At 45.2% G+C, this 16,502-nt stretch overlaps 1 protein-coding gene across 1 annotated transcript; it reads right to left on the bottom strand.

Annotated features, from left to right (window-relative positions):
* Nucleotides 1-830: 830 nt before the first annotated feature.
* Nucleotides 831-16,498, bottom strand: SLC13A2 (solute carrier family 13 member 2). The gene is made up of 12 exons (XM_077787624.2): nt 13,024-16,498; nt 9,953-10,081; nt 9,473-9,609; nt 8,162-8,382; nt 7,087-7,264; nt 6,757-6,879; nt 5,601-5,822; nt 5,406-5,503; nt 4,722-4,843; nt 3,360-3,521; nt 2,386-2,523; nt 831-1,642 (listed from the first exon to the last, which is right to left on the bottom strand). The coding sequence occupies exons 1-12, from the start codon at nt 13,201-13,203 to the stop codon at nt 1,511-1,513; spliced, it is 1,842 nt and encodes a 613-aa protein (XP_077643750.2). The 5' UTR covers nt 13,204-16,498; the 3' UTR covers nt 831-1,510.
* Between the last annotated feature and the right edge of the window lie 4 nt (nt 16,499-16,502).

The following is a 16,502-nucleotide window of genomic DNA, read 5'->3' on the forward strand; positions in this document are numbered from 1 at the left end:
TGGAGCTGTGGATATTCTGCTGGATCTCTATCTGACATCAAATTAAAACACTGTCAAAGCCACAGGAGGATTTACACCAGGCTGTTCTTTCCAAGACAGTGATTTCCACAACCACTGGAACCATCAGTGCTGAGGAATCAATGACCAGCAGACCCCAGAATTATCTGGATCTTTGGAAGTGGAAAAAAACCACTGCAAGTCAGTGAATTTGGACATTTTCTGAATCAAAATGACACTGCACGCTGCCCTCATCTCCTCATAATCAGGGTAGAGAAAGAAAAAAGAAATATTTTAATGAGAACATACTGTTTTAGAGTGAAATTCCCTCCTTTTCACTCTCATGGAGCCAGTATGGAGATCCCACCAGACTGGGATTTCAGAAATGCACTTTGTGCAAAATTGAAGCAGGTAACAACAGAACAAAGGTTTCAGAGCAAACTTCAGGGGCACACATTGAGTAACTGCTCTGTGTGAACCCAGCCTCATTTATGGCACCAAGAGATCTGGCAAAGTGCTTTTGGATATTTGTCAGTTTGGTCATTAGGAATTTATCTGCTTCTGAAAGTCAGCTCCAGCAGAATAGGGATTAGATATGAAACAGGATTACATGATGGGCTTTTATAAAGGAAAATCTTGGGCTGCACAGGCCAAGAAAATTTGACTCAGTAATAATAACAACATAATTACTACTTTAAAGATAAGAGAAAATCAACGATGCTGATGTCTCTAATCATTTAAAGATATTATGTGAGAACACGAACAAGCAGTTGATACCTGGAAGAGAGAAGCAGTGATTTATACTAAAAAAACCAAACTCTAGGACACAGGGGTACATTATAAAAAACCCTTTAATTCAATGATTTATATTTTAGCACACAGGGATTCTCTCCTTTTCAAGGCATGGTCTTATTATGAACTTATTATGAACTTAAATACATAAATACCTCTGGGGTGGATGTTCTGGGAGAAATTTAATCTTTTACATTCCTAACAAGGGGACTGCAAATAAATATATTTCAAAATAGGAGTGGCTGACAGTGGTTTTTCTGTGATCACACAACACACAGCTTGCTGTCAGTGCCCACAGAGGATATATCAACCATGTACACCTTGAACATTTACACAGGTACAGGGGGAGAGCTGTGGCAGCACAGATCTGTGCGTGGAATCAGGAGCTCAGGGTCTCTCTCTCCTTCCTTTTCTGTATCCACAGTTCTCTCTTGCTGTCTCGCTGCAGATTTCAGACTTACTGGAAAAGCAACTGTGGGCAAACACCCCTGCAGAGGCAGAAAATCTAAAGGTGGGAAGGCCAGAAAGCCAAAAATCACCTTGTCCTCCTGCTGGGGTGACAAAAGCCAACAGCAGCCGGGCGGTTTTGCTGCTGTCAGCATTGGGAGGGTTTTGGTGGTCCTTCCCCACGGGACAGGCTGTTCTCCTGGCTCTGCTGTGGGTGCAGCCCTGCTCTCCCTGCAGCTGGGCAGAGCACTCCTGCTTCTGCCTGCTCCCCACGTCACAGGCAGCTCCCTGTCCTGTTTGCCCACGATGGGAACGTCTGCAGCTGGAACAGGGATGAAGTCCAGGTGTTGATGGCCAGAGTTATGGTCAGAACTCCCAGAATGTTGAGTACAAACCCAGCTTTGGCCTAGAATTAGAAAAGAGAAGTGTTGTTAGCATCCCTGAGCGCTTTTTTCTTTCCTTGATGGTTTGCATGGTTTGATTTTCTCTTTGGCGTTCTTTTCATACCTCCACCAAATTATATTCAAGTTGGTTTTCTTCACAAATATCATTTGTATAAAGGGAAAGGTTTCCATTGGATAAAACTCTTAAAATTAGAAGTCCCAAAGTCCTCTTAATCCTTTATTCTGACCTGGTATTTCTCTCTAATGTTACTTCGGGCTTCTTCTTGGATCAATTATAAGTTAGGGAAGAGACATTTAAGTTATAAGTCAATTATAAATTACCAAGATACTTGGCACTGCTGTCTCTTGATAACTTTAATGACTTCTTGAGGCATCAGGGCACTCATATGTGCCAGATTATTCCCTGTCCCTGCAGAAGGACTGCTCAGGTGACAGGGCTCTTGGACACCCTCATGCTGTACATTTGAGGTTTTCAAGCAGTTAGACATTGACAGTACTTATTATAAAATCTTCACGAGGCCCTGGCTGTTCTTTAAGGCTCATTAGCACCTTTCTAAGACTCTCAGAGTGTATTGGAGACAGTGTAACCCTTTATTAATGAACACACATCATCTTTCCACTTGACATAAGCCGGGCACACTGACTTTTCTAATGCTCCCCCAAGAAGAACCAACATTAGGAAAAGGAAAGCTCAAACCTAGGGGTGAAAATTCTGGAAAGAAAGTGTTGTTTTTTTTTAACTCACCATATCAATAACCCTGAGCTGTCCATAAGAGAAGACAATGGCATTGGGAGGAGTTGCCACGGGGAGCATGAAGGCCAGCGATGCAGAGAGTGTGCAGGGCAGCATGACATAGAGAGGGTTGAGGCAAATTGCTTCAGCCTGGGCACAAAAAGAGAGCAGAGATGATGGGTTTGACACTCAGAAATGCACAGAAACCTTCTGGCAGAAATCTGATTGTATTTGTCCATGTCAGAAGCCTCATTCTTCCCCAAACGCTGCAGCCACTCATATTTTGGTTCTGCTTTATGCAGCAAATGCAAGAATTGATTTTGTGGTCAGGGCTTTGTGTTGCTGCTGTAGAAATGGATAAATAATGATTATATTCAGCTCTAAACCCTGGCTTTGAATTGGTTAAGAACAAAATTAAATTATCAGGGGAGGCAGGTGAAGCTCTGGAGGTGAGAGCTTTGGTTTAGGGGCTGGCTGGAGTCTGTGGTCTATGCAAAAAGATTTTGGAGGAGCTCATTCCAGTTTCTGTCTGGAACCAGTTTGCAGAACTCTCTCTTACCCCAGCAACAGGAATCTCCTGTGGAAATGCAGAAGTATGAACTAGGTCATGCTGTCTCCTGCAGAGACTTCTGGAAGGCCTTGGTGGTGGTGAAACACAGTCATGGGATGGTGCAGGCAAGGAAATGTTCTCCGTGCAGAACAAATTGGGAAAAAACAAGTACAGCTGGCAGGGACCTCATGTTTAGGCCAGAAGGTGAAGTCTTCATATGCCAATGAATTTAATCCCTTTGCTTTCCACCAGCAATGATTTTAGAAAGGTTGAACTAAGCACGGCATGTGTTCGTATATGCACACACAGATTTTTGGTTTAGGTCTGGTACCCCAGATGGGATACAGGAACCAGTGCTTGCCTTTGCCAGCCAGTTTTGACAACTGAGGAGCTGGAAACTGTCCTTACAAGAGTATTTTAACATGCTGGGACTCACCATTGAAGCCAGAATGGGGAGGAAGAGGGTGGTGGTGGCCACGTTGCTGGTGCACTCGGTGAAGGTGGCGATGAGGAGGCACAGCAGGAAGGCAATGGCTGGGTGAGGGATGCTCTGCAGAGGGGTCAGTTTGGTGCCCAGCCACGCAGACAGACCAGACTTCTGCAAGAGAGCAGACAGGGATGCCAGGCTGGAGAGGGAAGAGCCACATCAATGCTCCGTTGCAGTCCTCATGCCAATTCAGCCCTCCCTTCTCAGAGCAGTTCTCATGCAAAGTGCAGGAAAACACAGCCAGTGCTCACAGACAGGATCGTTCAGAAAGTTAAACAAACAAACAAAAAAAATTTTCAACATTATTTCCCATCCAAGGAATTGGAATGTAGGAGATCCTGCATTTACATTGCATTATTGACAGCAAATAATTATTTCTCTGTTCAGATCATTACTTGGACATGATCAATATTTGAATAAAATTTTTATAAAGGCAAAGGTATCTAAATTAATTTTCTAATCTATCTATCTATCTATCTATCTATCTATCTATCTATCTATCTTGTCAGATGATGCAGTGATTTAATGTCATTTCATCACATTGTCTGAGATCTTGATAACTGTCTGAATCTTTTCACACCCTTCATCCTTGTCAGTCACTGGGAAGTAGCAGCATCGCCCCTATCATTCTGGGCTTTCTGCAGCAGCTTTTATGTATTTGGTTATTTATTCTAGGATAAATTAAAGTAATTTCCTAAATATTTCCTTTTCCAAACATGTACTTTTCCATTTTAATGTTGATCTTTGAATTCTAAACTAGTATTTCTAGGCACTTGAAGCCTTTTAGAATTTCTTTATTGTCTCTAGATTTAATAAATAGATTATTGTCTGTTCCATCACTTGAATCGTTACTGGAAAATAATGTGTAGCACTGGACTCGTTCCTGCAGATGTTTTTTACCTGCTCCTGAAGTTTCTCTAGCAAGCTCTACATCTCTCTTCTAATAGTTGAATTTAAATCCTATTTCCATAAATCCTTGGTTTGAAATACTTTGGAGACCCCTCCTGGATTAAATAATCTCGTCATGCAGGCTGCATCAATTACATTTTATTTAAAAGAACCTTTAATGTGTCGGGGCAGTTTCTTAATCAGCCACTTTTCTAGGAGCACAGTCAATGGTGCTGCCCTGGCTGGGGGGACAACAAAGGTTTGATGCCAGCACTCCAAGGACAGTCCCACCACGAGGAGATGGGAGAAGGAGCTTTTGGTGCTCCTGGTGTGCCCTCTTGTGTCCTGGGAGAGCACCAAGAGCAGGATGGAGAAGGATCCAGCCAGGAAAACACAAATCCAAGGTTAGCTGAGGAATGTTACCTCGCTGCCTTTGGCCAAGGCGAAGCCACCTCCCAGCAGGAACACGATGTTCCACGGCATCTTCTCCTGCACGACCTTCCAGCCCAGGAGGGGTGGAGGTGCCCGGAACTTTGCCCTGCCCCCTGGAACCCAAAAGAGATTTTTTTGGTGAAGATTTTGCGCTCTCCGAAGAAAGGAGAACTTCTTGGTGGGAGGTGGGTCTGGTCTGAAGGTCAGGAAATTCTGTCAGCAAATTCTAGAATTATTGCCCGAAGCAAACGCCGGGAGCACCATCAACGATGGGTTTAAAACTTGACTTGCAAAAGCTCTAATGAATGATCTGTGGCTGCTCTGAGCACAGTAGGAGGCAGGGAAGGGGAGTTAAAGGTGTGGCAGCAACTCCGTGTTTCTGTTGTGTGTTCCCTCCTGGAGATTCCAGCTCAGAATCCTTTACGAATGTGTACAACAGGGGCAGGAACACTGCTGGGATAAGAGTTTCCTAATTAGTTGATGAGTTTCTTAATTAAATGATGAGAAACAGAGAATTTTATGTGATATGTGCTTTGCCAAACCTAAAGCACACAGCTGGAGGAGCAGTTTTGAAGTGCTGTTTGATATTTGAAATTTCCTTTGTAAACCCAAAACGTGAAAGTTTCCCACAAACCCATTCAGAGAGCCGATTTTTTTGGGGCTTCAGTGACTCACCTGTTTGCTCTTGGTCTCTGTCCTGGTTGGAAAAGCCAGAGGGGAGGATGAAGAGCAGCAGTGCAATGAAGAGGGCGACAGTAGCATCGGTGACATAGCTGCAGTAGAGCAGTCAGGAATTTAGCCAGCTGTGATTCCAGCTGGAGAAAATCCAGCCTGGTTCATTTTCCAAGTGAGGAGGAGAAGGGGCACTACCTTTTATTGTCTTTGTTGAAGAGAACCGTTGCCCAGCCCGGGATGAACCCAGGTTCTCTTGTAAACCACAACACCACCAGGAGAATGAAGAGGATTGAAACTTCTATTTCTGCAAAGTTCATTTTGCCCAGTTTCTTGCTCTCTTCCTTGATGATTTCATAGGCCTGCTTCTCCTTAGCCTTGGCAGCAGGACTGGCACCACAACCAAAATTCTTCTTAAAACTGGAAGAAAATGGATGAGAAATGTCAGAGAAATTTGCCAGGTATCCTGAGGGTTAAGAATCCAATTTTTATACTCAATTATAATGTCTTTATATGTATTTGTATATGAATATTGAAATTAAATATATTATAATTTGCAACCGTGATGGGTAGGAGCTGCATGTCTTGACAAGATGATCAGAAAAAAGCTTCCTGCCCCTAAAAGCTCATTACTTAAATGTAAAGAAGTGAGATATCTGGGCATATGAGGAGAAAAATTACAGAATCACAGAATGGTTTGTGTTGGAAGAGACTCTAAATTCCATTTCATTCCAATGAAGGGGCAGGGACAACTTCTACTAGACCAGGACAATGTTAATGTGATTGACAAGGCTGTTTAATCACTTTACTTGGAAGTAAAGAGTTGCCAAGCTTTTTAAAATGACACAAAATGAGAATTTTGAAGGTGAAAAAAGCATTTCAGGCGTAATTCAGCATGACAGCACTCTTTCCATGTAAAATGAGTGAAGCTGGGATACTACAACCATGAAAAGCTGAGTATTAAACAGGCAGGCAACGCAGCCTGCTTGTGTGGGGTGATATGCACCAGAACTAGCACAGAACTAATCCTCTAGGTCTGAAGCAACCCTGGTCACAAAAGCATTTTCAGCTCTCTGTGGAAATCCATTTCCTGCTTTGGAGCACAGCATTCTCCTCGGACACGCCAGCAATGCTGCAGAACAGGTCATGGGCACTCAGAGCCTCTCTGTTTTCATCTGCAGAGTAATTTAGCTGGGACTTGGACAGATTCCTCAGAGCAGAGCTTGCAGGACTTTAACAGGCACTGAGTGTGCTGTTCTGGTCTCTGTTGTGGGTCAGGACCTTGTCACCTGCTCCGTGAGTTTTTTCTCATCAGCCAAAGGCTCACTGATGGCCAGGGCTCAGGGGTACTCACTCGAAGCCCAGGTACAGGATCTGCAGCCAAATCCACGCCAAAATCAGCAGCACCACCATGGTGGGGAAGGCGAAGGAGAACCAGGAGGCAAAGTTGATGATGCCACCGTTGTCTTTATAGATGCTGGAAAATGCAGGTGGCTGTTAGCATCCAAAATTCCACACTCTCTTCTGTCCTTCATTAATGAGTCAGACAAGGGGAGGTTCTGTGGGGCCCAGTAAGGAAGAGAAGCTCACTCCCCAGGAAAGGGACCAAACTGACATTTTCCTTCTCTGTGCTGCCTGGGAGTCAGAATGCTGCAGTTTGGAGGGTGTGTAATCCCAGACTTACTCATTAATTTGGCCTTGCAGCACCAGGTTTGGAGTTGTCCCAGTCAGAGTGGCGATCCCTCCAATGCTGGATGAGTAACAAATACAGAGGGACATTCCCTTGGACAGCTTCAAGTGTTTCTTCTCAATCTCTTCATTTCTCTTCCTCTCTTCCTCGACTGTCAGGACATGAGAATTACCTAGATTCCCAAGGAACAAAAGAGATGCAGGAGCTATATTGGACAGGAGAAGGCCTTGCACTTGCATAATTTAATATTTCAAGGCTAGAACACGATGGATTCAGAGCTGAAGGAACCGAAGTTCCTCATTTTAAGGCTGGCATTGTTAATTTTTTGATCTTCTGCCCATTTTCACTGGTTGTCTTGACACAGAGCAATTTTTCAGAGGGGAATTTGAAATGTGTGCTAAAGTTTGAACCTACTGCTGACACTTCCTGGTGAATGAGGGAGATGTCTGAACTGCACACGGAGGGGAGTGAGGCAAGTATTCAAGGAATTATAGCAGAGTTGGAGGAGCTGGGCTAAAGGGAACTTTTTCTAAAACCAGCACCTGTCTGCTGGCACTGAGATTTATGGTCAGAAACATTGGAATCATCTCAAAAATGGGGAGAGAGCAAGACAGCTGGTAAAGAGATATTGTTGCTTGATTGTGTACCTTTGGATTAGAAAGATCATTTTAATCCCTAACCTTCCTGCTGGAGAGAGGCCAGAAGTTTTGCCTTGGGAATCCCCTATTATATGATAAGTTACACAGTAGATAATAATTGAACTAACATAAATATGCAGGGAAATAGCAAGCCGGATATAAAGGCTTCCCCTAGTGGAGAAATTGTACTTTTTGTCTGTTTGTTGAGCAGTTGTAGCCTTTCTGTGTTTCTGATTTAACTTCAACCAAGTAAGAATAATAATAACAATAATAAAAACTGTGGTTTTGTCTGGTTCATGGAAGGGCCTCATCAATGCTCTGTGGTGCAGAGAGGATGCTTTGGGGACAGTCTTCTTTTAGGATTTACTGGGAACTGTTATGGAAGAAAGGGCGTCCTCCATCACCCTGAAAACCACCTCCAACCCATTCACCTTTTTCCTCTGGTTCTTTGAAGCTGCCAGGTGACTTTTCCTGCAGCTCAAAGGCTTTGTTGGTGTGTTCAGGCACTTGGCCAGTGGTGCCAGACTCAGTTTCTGACTTGTGCAGCTGCTCCATCACCGCCTGTGCTATGGGGACCATCATGGCAGTGGTGGCTGTGTTGCTGATCCACATGGACAGGAAAGCTGTCACCACCATGAAACCCATCAGGAGTCTGAAATAAATGAGAAGGTTTGGAAAAGCTGGATCAGAACTCAGCCTTGCAATGCTCTTTTTTTTTTTCTTAATTTTTAATTTAATTTTTTTTTTAACCAAGAGTCAGCTACAAACGCTGGGTTTGGAGAATGCTCAGCAATCCCTACCCAGCATTTCCTCCTGCCCTGAGTTGCTTTGTGAGCCACACAGTTAAGACTTAACATCCATTTTTCTTTTTCAACCGATTTTTTGACATTCCTGTGGCTAAGAAAGTGGAACCTGGTAGGTTGGAGCAAGCAGTTTATCCAGTCAGATCCTTCTTATCCCACATCCTTCATAGGAAGATATTTCTCAATAACAAATGTTAATGCATTATAATTCCTTTTGAAGAGGAATTGCAAGCTGAATTTGATCCCAAATGGCAACCAGTTTAAACCATAAGGAAGATGATATATTTGTTTTTCCTCATGTTATTTTATCCCACCTCTATTATTTAAGATTCTCTTCTTACTCATCTAAAATTCTAATCCTCGTTTCAGTATTACTCTGTTATTTGTCTCAAAATTATTCTTTAGATGAGATGTAGATTATATATGAGATGAAAAGGGGTTTATCTTGCATGCATTTTTATTCTATTGCTTTGTAATTTCCTTTAGTATTCCCTCTTCTTATGAGCTGAAACTGATTAAACAGGGTGGTGTAGCTTAAAGTTCTAGTCTGGCAAATATTTGTTGTTTTCCAGACAAGCATGCTCATATTTTCTCTTCTCTGTGCAATCAGCAGCAGGCAGAGCCCATGTTCTCTGTGTTCCAGCTGGGGTTTTTCCTGCCTGTCCAAAGCTGTGCAGCCTGGCACCACCCTTCTCTTGCCAGCACTGACCCCCTTGTTGCTATTTTTCCACCTAAAAGCCTTTTAGAATGAAAAATAAAATAAATAAAAAGGCACGTCAGGTGTGGAACACCTCAACATTTGCAAGGCTTGCTCAGGCACTAACCCACTTGGGCTGCAGGAAAGCGTTTGCAGGGAAAGATTTGCAGATTCCCATCAGAGGGGGGTGGTTAATGCCATAAAATCCTTTTTCCCAGAGCATTCCCACCAGTGTCACTCACAGGGCTGGCCTGACACCCGTGATCAGCAGGACCCTCAGAGCCACTCGCTTGTGCAGGTTCCAGGTCTCAATGGCAATGGCCATCACCAGGCCCCCCAAAAAGAGCATGTTGGTGTCCTTCAAGTACTCCTGGCAGACCTGTGGGGTGGGACAAGGGAGAGGGAAGAGTCACAAGAGAGGGGACATCTCCTGAGGGAGTTTATTCCGAAGGCATTAGCAGGGGGCTGCATCTGAATGGGGAATTTGCTTTGATTTCAGATTAGCAGCTCCACCCAGAGCTCACTCTGGGCTCATGCAAGTTCTAGTCCATGGAGAAGACAGAGAATAATAATAATAAAAATAAAAATTAAGTTAAAATAAAATAATAATAATATCAATAATACAAATATAATGATTATGATGATGGTCATCATATAATCCTGGGGAACAATCCCAGAATAAAAACAGCCGACTGATTAATACATGGAGCAAGATCTCTTACTGTTGTTGAATCCATGATATTCATTAGTGGGAACAGCAGGACGGGCAGGAGAGCTGTGACAGCCAAAGGCAGGGCTTCTGTGCACCAGAAAAGTGCCATCACTATGATCACATAGCCACACAGAGCCTCCTGCCAGGGGAAGGGCACACACAGTCAGAGCTGAACCAAAGCCTCACAATGACACTGAAAAAGGGATTGGAGAAAAGTTTATTTCCTGTGCTTCTCTCCCACCCAGCCTCTGGCCTGTGCAGCTCCTAAACACGACCCACACTGCAGAATCTCCTCAGAAGGCTGAGGAGCAGACGAGGCCTTCAGCAGGGGCAAAATCATACCAGGGGAAAAGAGGTGTGCACGACTTTGGACTTTTCATGATAAGGGCCTGGCAATCACTGAATAGGCTTCTTGATTGTGCTGATGGTGTTCTATTCTGTATTTATGTCCTTGAGTTGTAGAATCAGTTACTGATCCAGTGAAGGCTTCCCCACCTGTTTTCACATGGGCTTCAGGTCATGGCCCAGGTGAGCCACAGCTAATTTCAGTCTTAAAGTCTCCTTGTTGAAGAAAGGACTCCTTGTACTGTGAATACTTTTATAACTTTCACTGGATTTTTAGCTTAATAGAGACTTTGAAAGGCTCCCTGGCAGACTGGTCACAGATCATTTCAGCTTCCACTGACTTTGTCTTGTTTGTTTGAAGAAAATGAGATGCCCTATTTCACGTCACTCTTTTTCTGAGAAAACCTTGATTTAGTTCTGCTTTGGACAACCACTCCAAATTTCATGTAAAAATGTTTAAGCCAGTCCCTGTACACAGAACACATTCAAAATTACTTGTCACAACAGTGGCATTTGATTTGGCTGAGAAAGAATGTAAGAGGAGGTTTTGGTGTCTTCTGTGGTTTGGAACTTGCACAACTGTGGGAGACACCAAAGCCAAAGGAAGAAGACCATAGATGTGTGGTCTTGGATAAAGGATGTCCACTAAAACATACTGCTCCCTATGAATGAAACTCTAGTGATGCTCTTGGAGGCTGCATCACAGAGGATTAAACCAAGGAGCTGGAATAATGGGTGGCAGGATTGGATTTGAGATGCTTGGGAACACGCTCAGGAATTGTGAACGTGGTGTGGAGCTTACAGAGCTGCTGAAGGGAAAGGATGAGCAGGGAGCTGAGCAGTCTGGAGGAAAGAAGATGACAGCAGTCTAGGTGTGAATTATAAAAGCAGCCAGGCTGAAGACGTAAATCTAAGATTCCCAAAGATACAAAAATATTTCTTTTTGAGCCTTATTTATGAACAAGAGCATGAAGAACCTTAAATTATTCATCTCACCGATCACTGAGAGCAATTTTCCCTTTTGACAATCCTTTTTCTCCATTTTTGTTATTGAAAGACACAGATGGGTGCCTTTTGAGAGACCCTAGCAGAGGTTTGGGATGTATCTCATAGGCACAGTGCCAATGTCTCCCATCCTGCTGTGAACAGTAAAGGGTTTTCCCAAAGTCAGTCATCCCGGAAGGACATTTGTCTGCCTCTAAGCAAGATTTTTAGCATTGCTTGCTCTCAATTATAATAGCTCAGTGTCCAGTGCTGTGTCATTTTAGGGCAGGTTAATAGATGAACAGAATAGAAAAAATGTGAAATTCCACCCTGCAGCTGCTGGCTCGCACCACTGTGTGCAGAGACACCAGCTTTTCCTGCTCAGCAGTGGCACAGTGCACAATTTAACCCCAAAAACCCCTTCTCAAAGGTTTCTTTAAGCACAAAGGGAAAAATCCAGGATGTTTTCAGTATTTGTCTTGTTGCTGACTGCATAGCAATCAGAGAGAGTAATTTTCAAAGAGCAACTGAACCAAGGCTGCCAAATCATTCCTCAGGTAACTGCAAGGACTCACTGTGTGTAACAATGCCTCCAGTAACCAAGTTTGAACTCGTGGCCTCAGGACAAAAAAAAAAAAAAATAAAAAAAAAAAAATCACTTTCTGTCTCCTTAGAACTTTGTTGAACCTGATCTCTTTTCACTTCAGTAACTCCTTTGCCTACTGAAAGTTAACTAGCAAAAAAAGGTACTTTTTCTTTTTCTTTTTCTTTTTTTTTTCACCTTCCTAGTGAGATTTGAAGTAATAATCTGAAATATTTTATTTACCTAGTGAGGGAATGAGAGGCCACCCCTGCCCAGCTGCCACACAGAGCTGAGAGGAGGACAGAGCTTTAGGACAGGCAGGGAAGGGCCAGGGAGGTGGAGAATGGAACTTGGAGAAGGAATCTAAACTGGGAATCAGCAGGGATTGGGAGGCAGAGACCAGGGGGAAGGGTTAGGATTTGGTGTCTAAAGAGAAATGACAGGAGAGGCAGTTTGGGACGAGCTATTTTGTGGTGCTGGGGCTGTAATAAGTGACCAGAGATTAGATCTTTCTGCATGAGGAGGTTGGGAGTGCAAGAAACAGTGAAGAAGCAGCAGAAGACTGGGAGTCTGTCAGCTCACAGCTCTTTTTTTAAATGATCAGTGCCCCAGAAATACCAACCCAGATCCTGCAGCTCCTCAGTCAACTTTTCCTGAAGAAACCTTAAGCCAGATGTCTTCCAGAACTTGGTGTTTTAAATATAAAATCCTTGTTTGGGAAGATTCTTCTTAAATAAATTAGAGCAAGACTGAAATGCATGTTATTTTTCCTTATGTATCAGAATGTCTTATCTATATGAAAATGCATCTTCTAAGCAGCAGTGACAGCAAGGAAAAGAATAAAAGAAGATGTGGACTGAACACTGTTAGGAAATGAAAAGGATTAAAATTGTGTTTTAGGTCCACAAGAGTATCTTCAGCATATAAAGCCCTTTTCTACATCAGCCAGATGCAAAGCAAGAGTCCCAAAATCTCTCTCATATCACTGAGTGCTCCTCTAGAAGATGCAATCACAGATGTAGCTCCTCATCCATCTAAGCCCCACTGCTGCTCCATTGCCCCAATACACTCAGAAAAAAGAAAAGAGATCTTCATGCAGAAAGATCCTCTTCACCCTTGAAATGAGCAACTGTGAGACGTGGATGCTTTTGAAAAAAAAAACTCCTTACCTTGGTGGGCAGGAGCAGAGGCAGAGGGAGGAAGATGAGGGGAACCAGGGTGATGATGAGGTATTTCCTGCAGGCCAGCACTGCCTGCCAGGAGAGAGCCATGGTGCTGGAGCTGGCCCAGTGCTGAAGGGCCGGAGCCTGCTGCTGGGAGCTATATAAACACCAGGGAATATTAACCATTGACCTCGGGAGATTGCTGTTGGGTTTGGAGCTGTAATCGGAGAAAGAAGGAAGAGAACAAAGAAGGGAGGAGACAGTCAAAGAGTGTCAGAGCAGGAACTTTCTTCAGAGAATCTTTCAGGAAGGTGATAAATCCATCAGAGAATGAATTCCTCGTGGAGCAAGTGTGACCTACGCTTTTAAAAACATAGTATTAATGATTTGGTCTCTAATAATGCCCTCTTTGAATAGGTACAGTTCTTCCAATTAAAAAAGAGAAGCTGCTCCCTCCAAAACATGCTGCAAAATTATCTCAATTTTCAAAAAATATGGGGGAACGCTGAAAAGGACATCTGCATCTGCAATGCTCAAATACAGGGATCAGAAACACCAGTGCAAAAAGTTATATAAGCATGATTGCTTATGATGTTTATGTTTGTTCCTTGAAAAATTCACTTTGGGAAGCAAAACCCACTGGGCAGAGCTGCCAGGTGCCACATCAAGTCCCCAAACAGAAAGGGACTGACAGTCCTTACCTTAGGTTGTAGTGGATTGGGAAAGACTTGGCTGCAGGAGATCCCTTTGCAGACACTGGGCTATTTTTAATATTTTTTTTTTAACACATTTTTGATCTTGCAGGCTTATAGGCACAACTTTGGCAACTTGCAGGGTGTGTTGGGGCTGGGGTGGGGGGTGGAAATTAAAAAGAAAAGGTGCTGCAGGGAAATGACCAGTGATTCTTGTCCCAGTTGCAGGCAATTTCCAAAATACAAGCTGTGAATCACTAGATTCTCTACATTAACAGGAATAGTACTAAACATTTTAAGTCCAAAGGGTAACAAATTAATAGAAGTAATAATAAAATAATAATAGTAAAGTGATAATAACATAATAATAATAAAATAAATAAAGTCCAATGTTGTTAATGCTACATTGATGACTTTATTAGATCATCCAGGTACATCTCTCAGCTAATGATGATAACATTTCCATTTTATTGCTATAAATTATCTTGGTACTGTTTATAGCTTACTCGAGAGAGACAAAGGGAAGCACAGCCATTAGGTCATCTGATGGCAGCTCCACAAAAAGCATCTGCTGTTTCTGCTTCTCCTCCCTTTTCTGCCAGGGCTTGTTTTCTCTGAAGAATGTGCTAATGATGGAAAATCAGCTGCCAGATTTGCAAGCTGGACTTGGGCATGTTGCTCACAACGAACAGCATCACCTTTCTTGGTGCCAGCCCTGAGCTTTAGCATCTCACCCTTGGTACAAAAAGAATGAGAAAGAGCTTTCAAATTAATCCTATTCTCCCACATCTTGCTTCCATTGAATGTTTAATTACTGTCTGACAGGGTGCAGTGACAGCAGCCTACAGCAAGGTAATTTTTCTGCTTTTTACTCTGTTGCCCTAAGGCTGCGATGGAAATCTAAAGGAACACCTCGTTTTTGTAGCTCTGCAACACAAAGGTTGGCCTCCAGCTGCAGCCTCAGTTATGGAGTGTAAATGCCCATGTGGAAGGGTCTCAGCTGAAGAATTGTGCCTGTTCTTTAAAAGCAGCACCTCCACAGAGATGGTTGCCACTGTCATGAGTCACAACACTTTCAAAGATGCTAAAAGGGAGTTCTGTAAGTGCTTCACTGCAAAATGAGTGGTTTCTAACTTGTCTGAGCTTTTCCTGTGGCCCATGAGCACCTCGGTGCTGTCAGAGGAGCGATGCCAATTTCCATTCGTTTGGAACTGCTCCCGTTTATATAAACAGGTTAATCTAATACTCTGACTTGTGTGCTTTGAATTCGAAGGACAACTTGGTCTTTGCTTCCTGATCTGCTCTTCGAGGCAGCCAAACCTTACAAGAAACCAAACAGCACAGCCAAAACCTTCTTTATTAACTGAATTTCTAAGTTATTTTGTCCTTTATAAAAAGCAGTATTTTCTAACGTGCTGTGAATTATTAGAAGCAATCGCATATTGCTAAATACAATATTTTGCTGATCCTAGCGCAGTTAAAATGTTGATTTTTATTTTGCTTGGTTTGTTGAGTCTGGAGAACACTGAATGCAGCCTTCCTTGCATTCTGCAGCTTCCTCATGAGGGTGTTGGAGGGGCAGGGGCTGTTCTCTCTGGTGACAACTGAGAGGACCAAGGGAACAGCATGAAGGCATGTCAGGTTTAGGCTGGATATTAGGAAAAGGTTCTTCACCCAGAGGGTGTGCGGGCACTAGCACAGGCTGCTCAGGGAAGTGCTGGAGCCCCGTCCCTGCTGGGATTGAACTGTGTGAAGATGTGGCACTCGGGGACATGGTTTAGCGGTGACTTCGGCCGTGCTGGGTTAACGCTGGACTCGATGGTCTCAGAGGGCTTTTCTCACCTCAGCAATTACACGATTTTGTGGAACATCACCCCTGAGAGCTGCTCCGTTAGCACCGGGCTCGCTGCAGCGCCAGCGCCGACGGGTCTCGGGAGCCTCCGCGTTTCCCTGGCGGCGGAGGGAGCGGAGCCGGTCCCGTTCCGGGCGGAGCTGAGCCCGAAACACCGAGCGGAACCCAGCCGGTCCCGTTCCGGGCGGAACCGAGCCGGTCCCGTTCCGAGAGGAGCAGAGCTCGGATAGTTCCGAGCGGAGCTGAGTCGGTCTCATTCCGGGCGGAGCGGAGCCCAGAGCACCGAGCGGAGCCGAGCCGGTCCCGTTCCGGGCGGAGCCGTGTCAGTCCCATCCCGGGCGGAGCCGTGTCGGTCCCGTCCCGGGCGGAGCCGTGTCGGTCCCGTTCCGGGCGGAGCCGAGCCGGTCCCGTTCCGGGCGGGGCCGTGTCAGTCCCATCCCGGGCGGAGCCGTGTCGGTCCCGTTCCGGGCGGAGCCGTGTCAGTCCCATCCCGGGCGGAGCCGAGCCGGTCCCGTTCCGGGCGGAGCCGAGCCGGTCCCGTTCCGGGCGGAGCCGTCTCAGTCCCGTTCCGGGCGGAGCCGTGTCAGTCCCGTCCCGGGCGGAGCCGAGCCGGTCCCGTTCCGGGCGGAGCCGTGTCGGTCCCGTTCCGGGCGGAGCCGAGCCGGTCCCGTTCCGGGCGGAGCCGAGCCGGTCCCGTCCCGGGCGGAGCCGTGTCAGTCCCGTCCCGGGCGGAGCCGAGCCGGTCCCGTTCCGGGCGGAGCCGTGTCAGTCCCGTCCCGGGCGGAGCCGAGCCGGTCCCATCCCGGGCGGAGCCGAGCCGGTCCCATTCCGGGCGGAGCCGTGTCAGTCCCGTCCCGGGCGGGGCCGTGTCAGTCCCGTCTCGGGCGGAGCCGAGCCGGTCCAGTTCCGGGCGGAGCCGTGTCGGTCCCGTTGGGCGGAGC

The sequence above is a fragment of the Lonchura striata genome, chromosome 19, assembly GCF_050655825.1.
Source record: "Lonchura striata isolate lonStrDom1 chromosome 19, ASM5065582v1, whole genome shotgun sequence".
In the NCBI taxonomy this organism is placed as follows: Eukaryota; Metazoa; Chordata; class Aves; order Passeriformes; family Estrildidae; genus Lonchura; species Lonchura striata.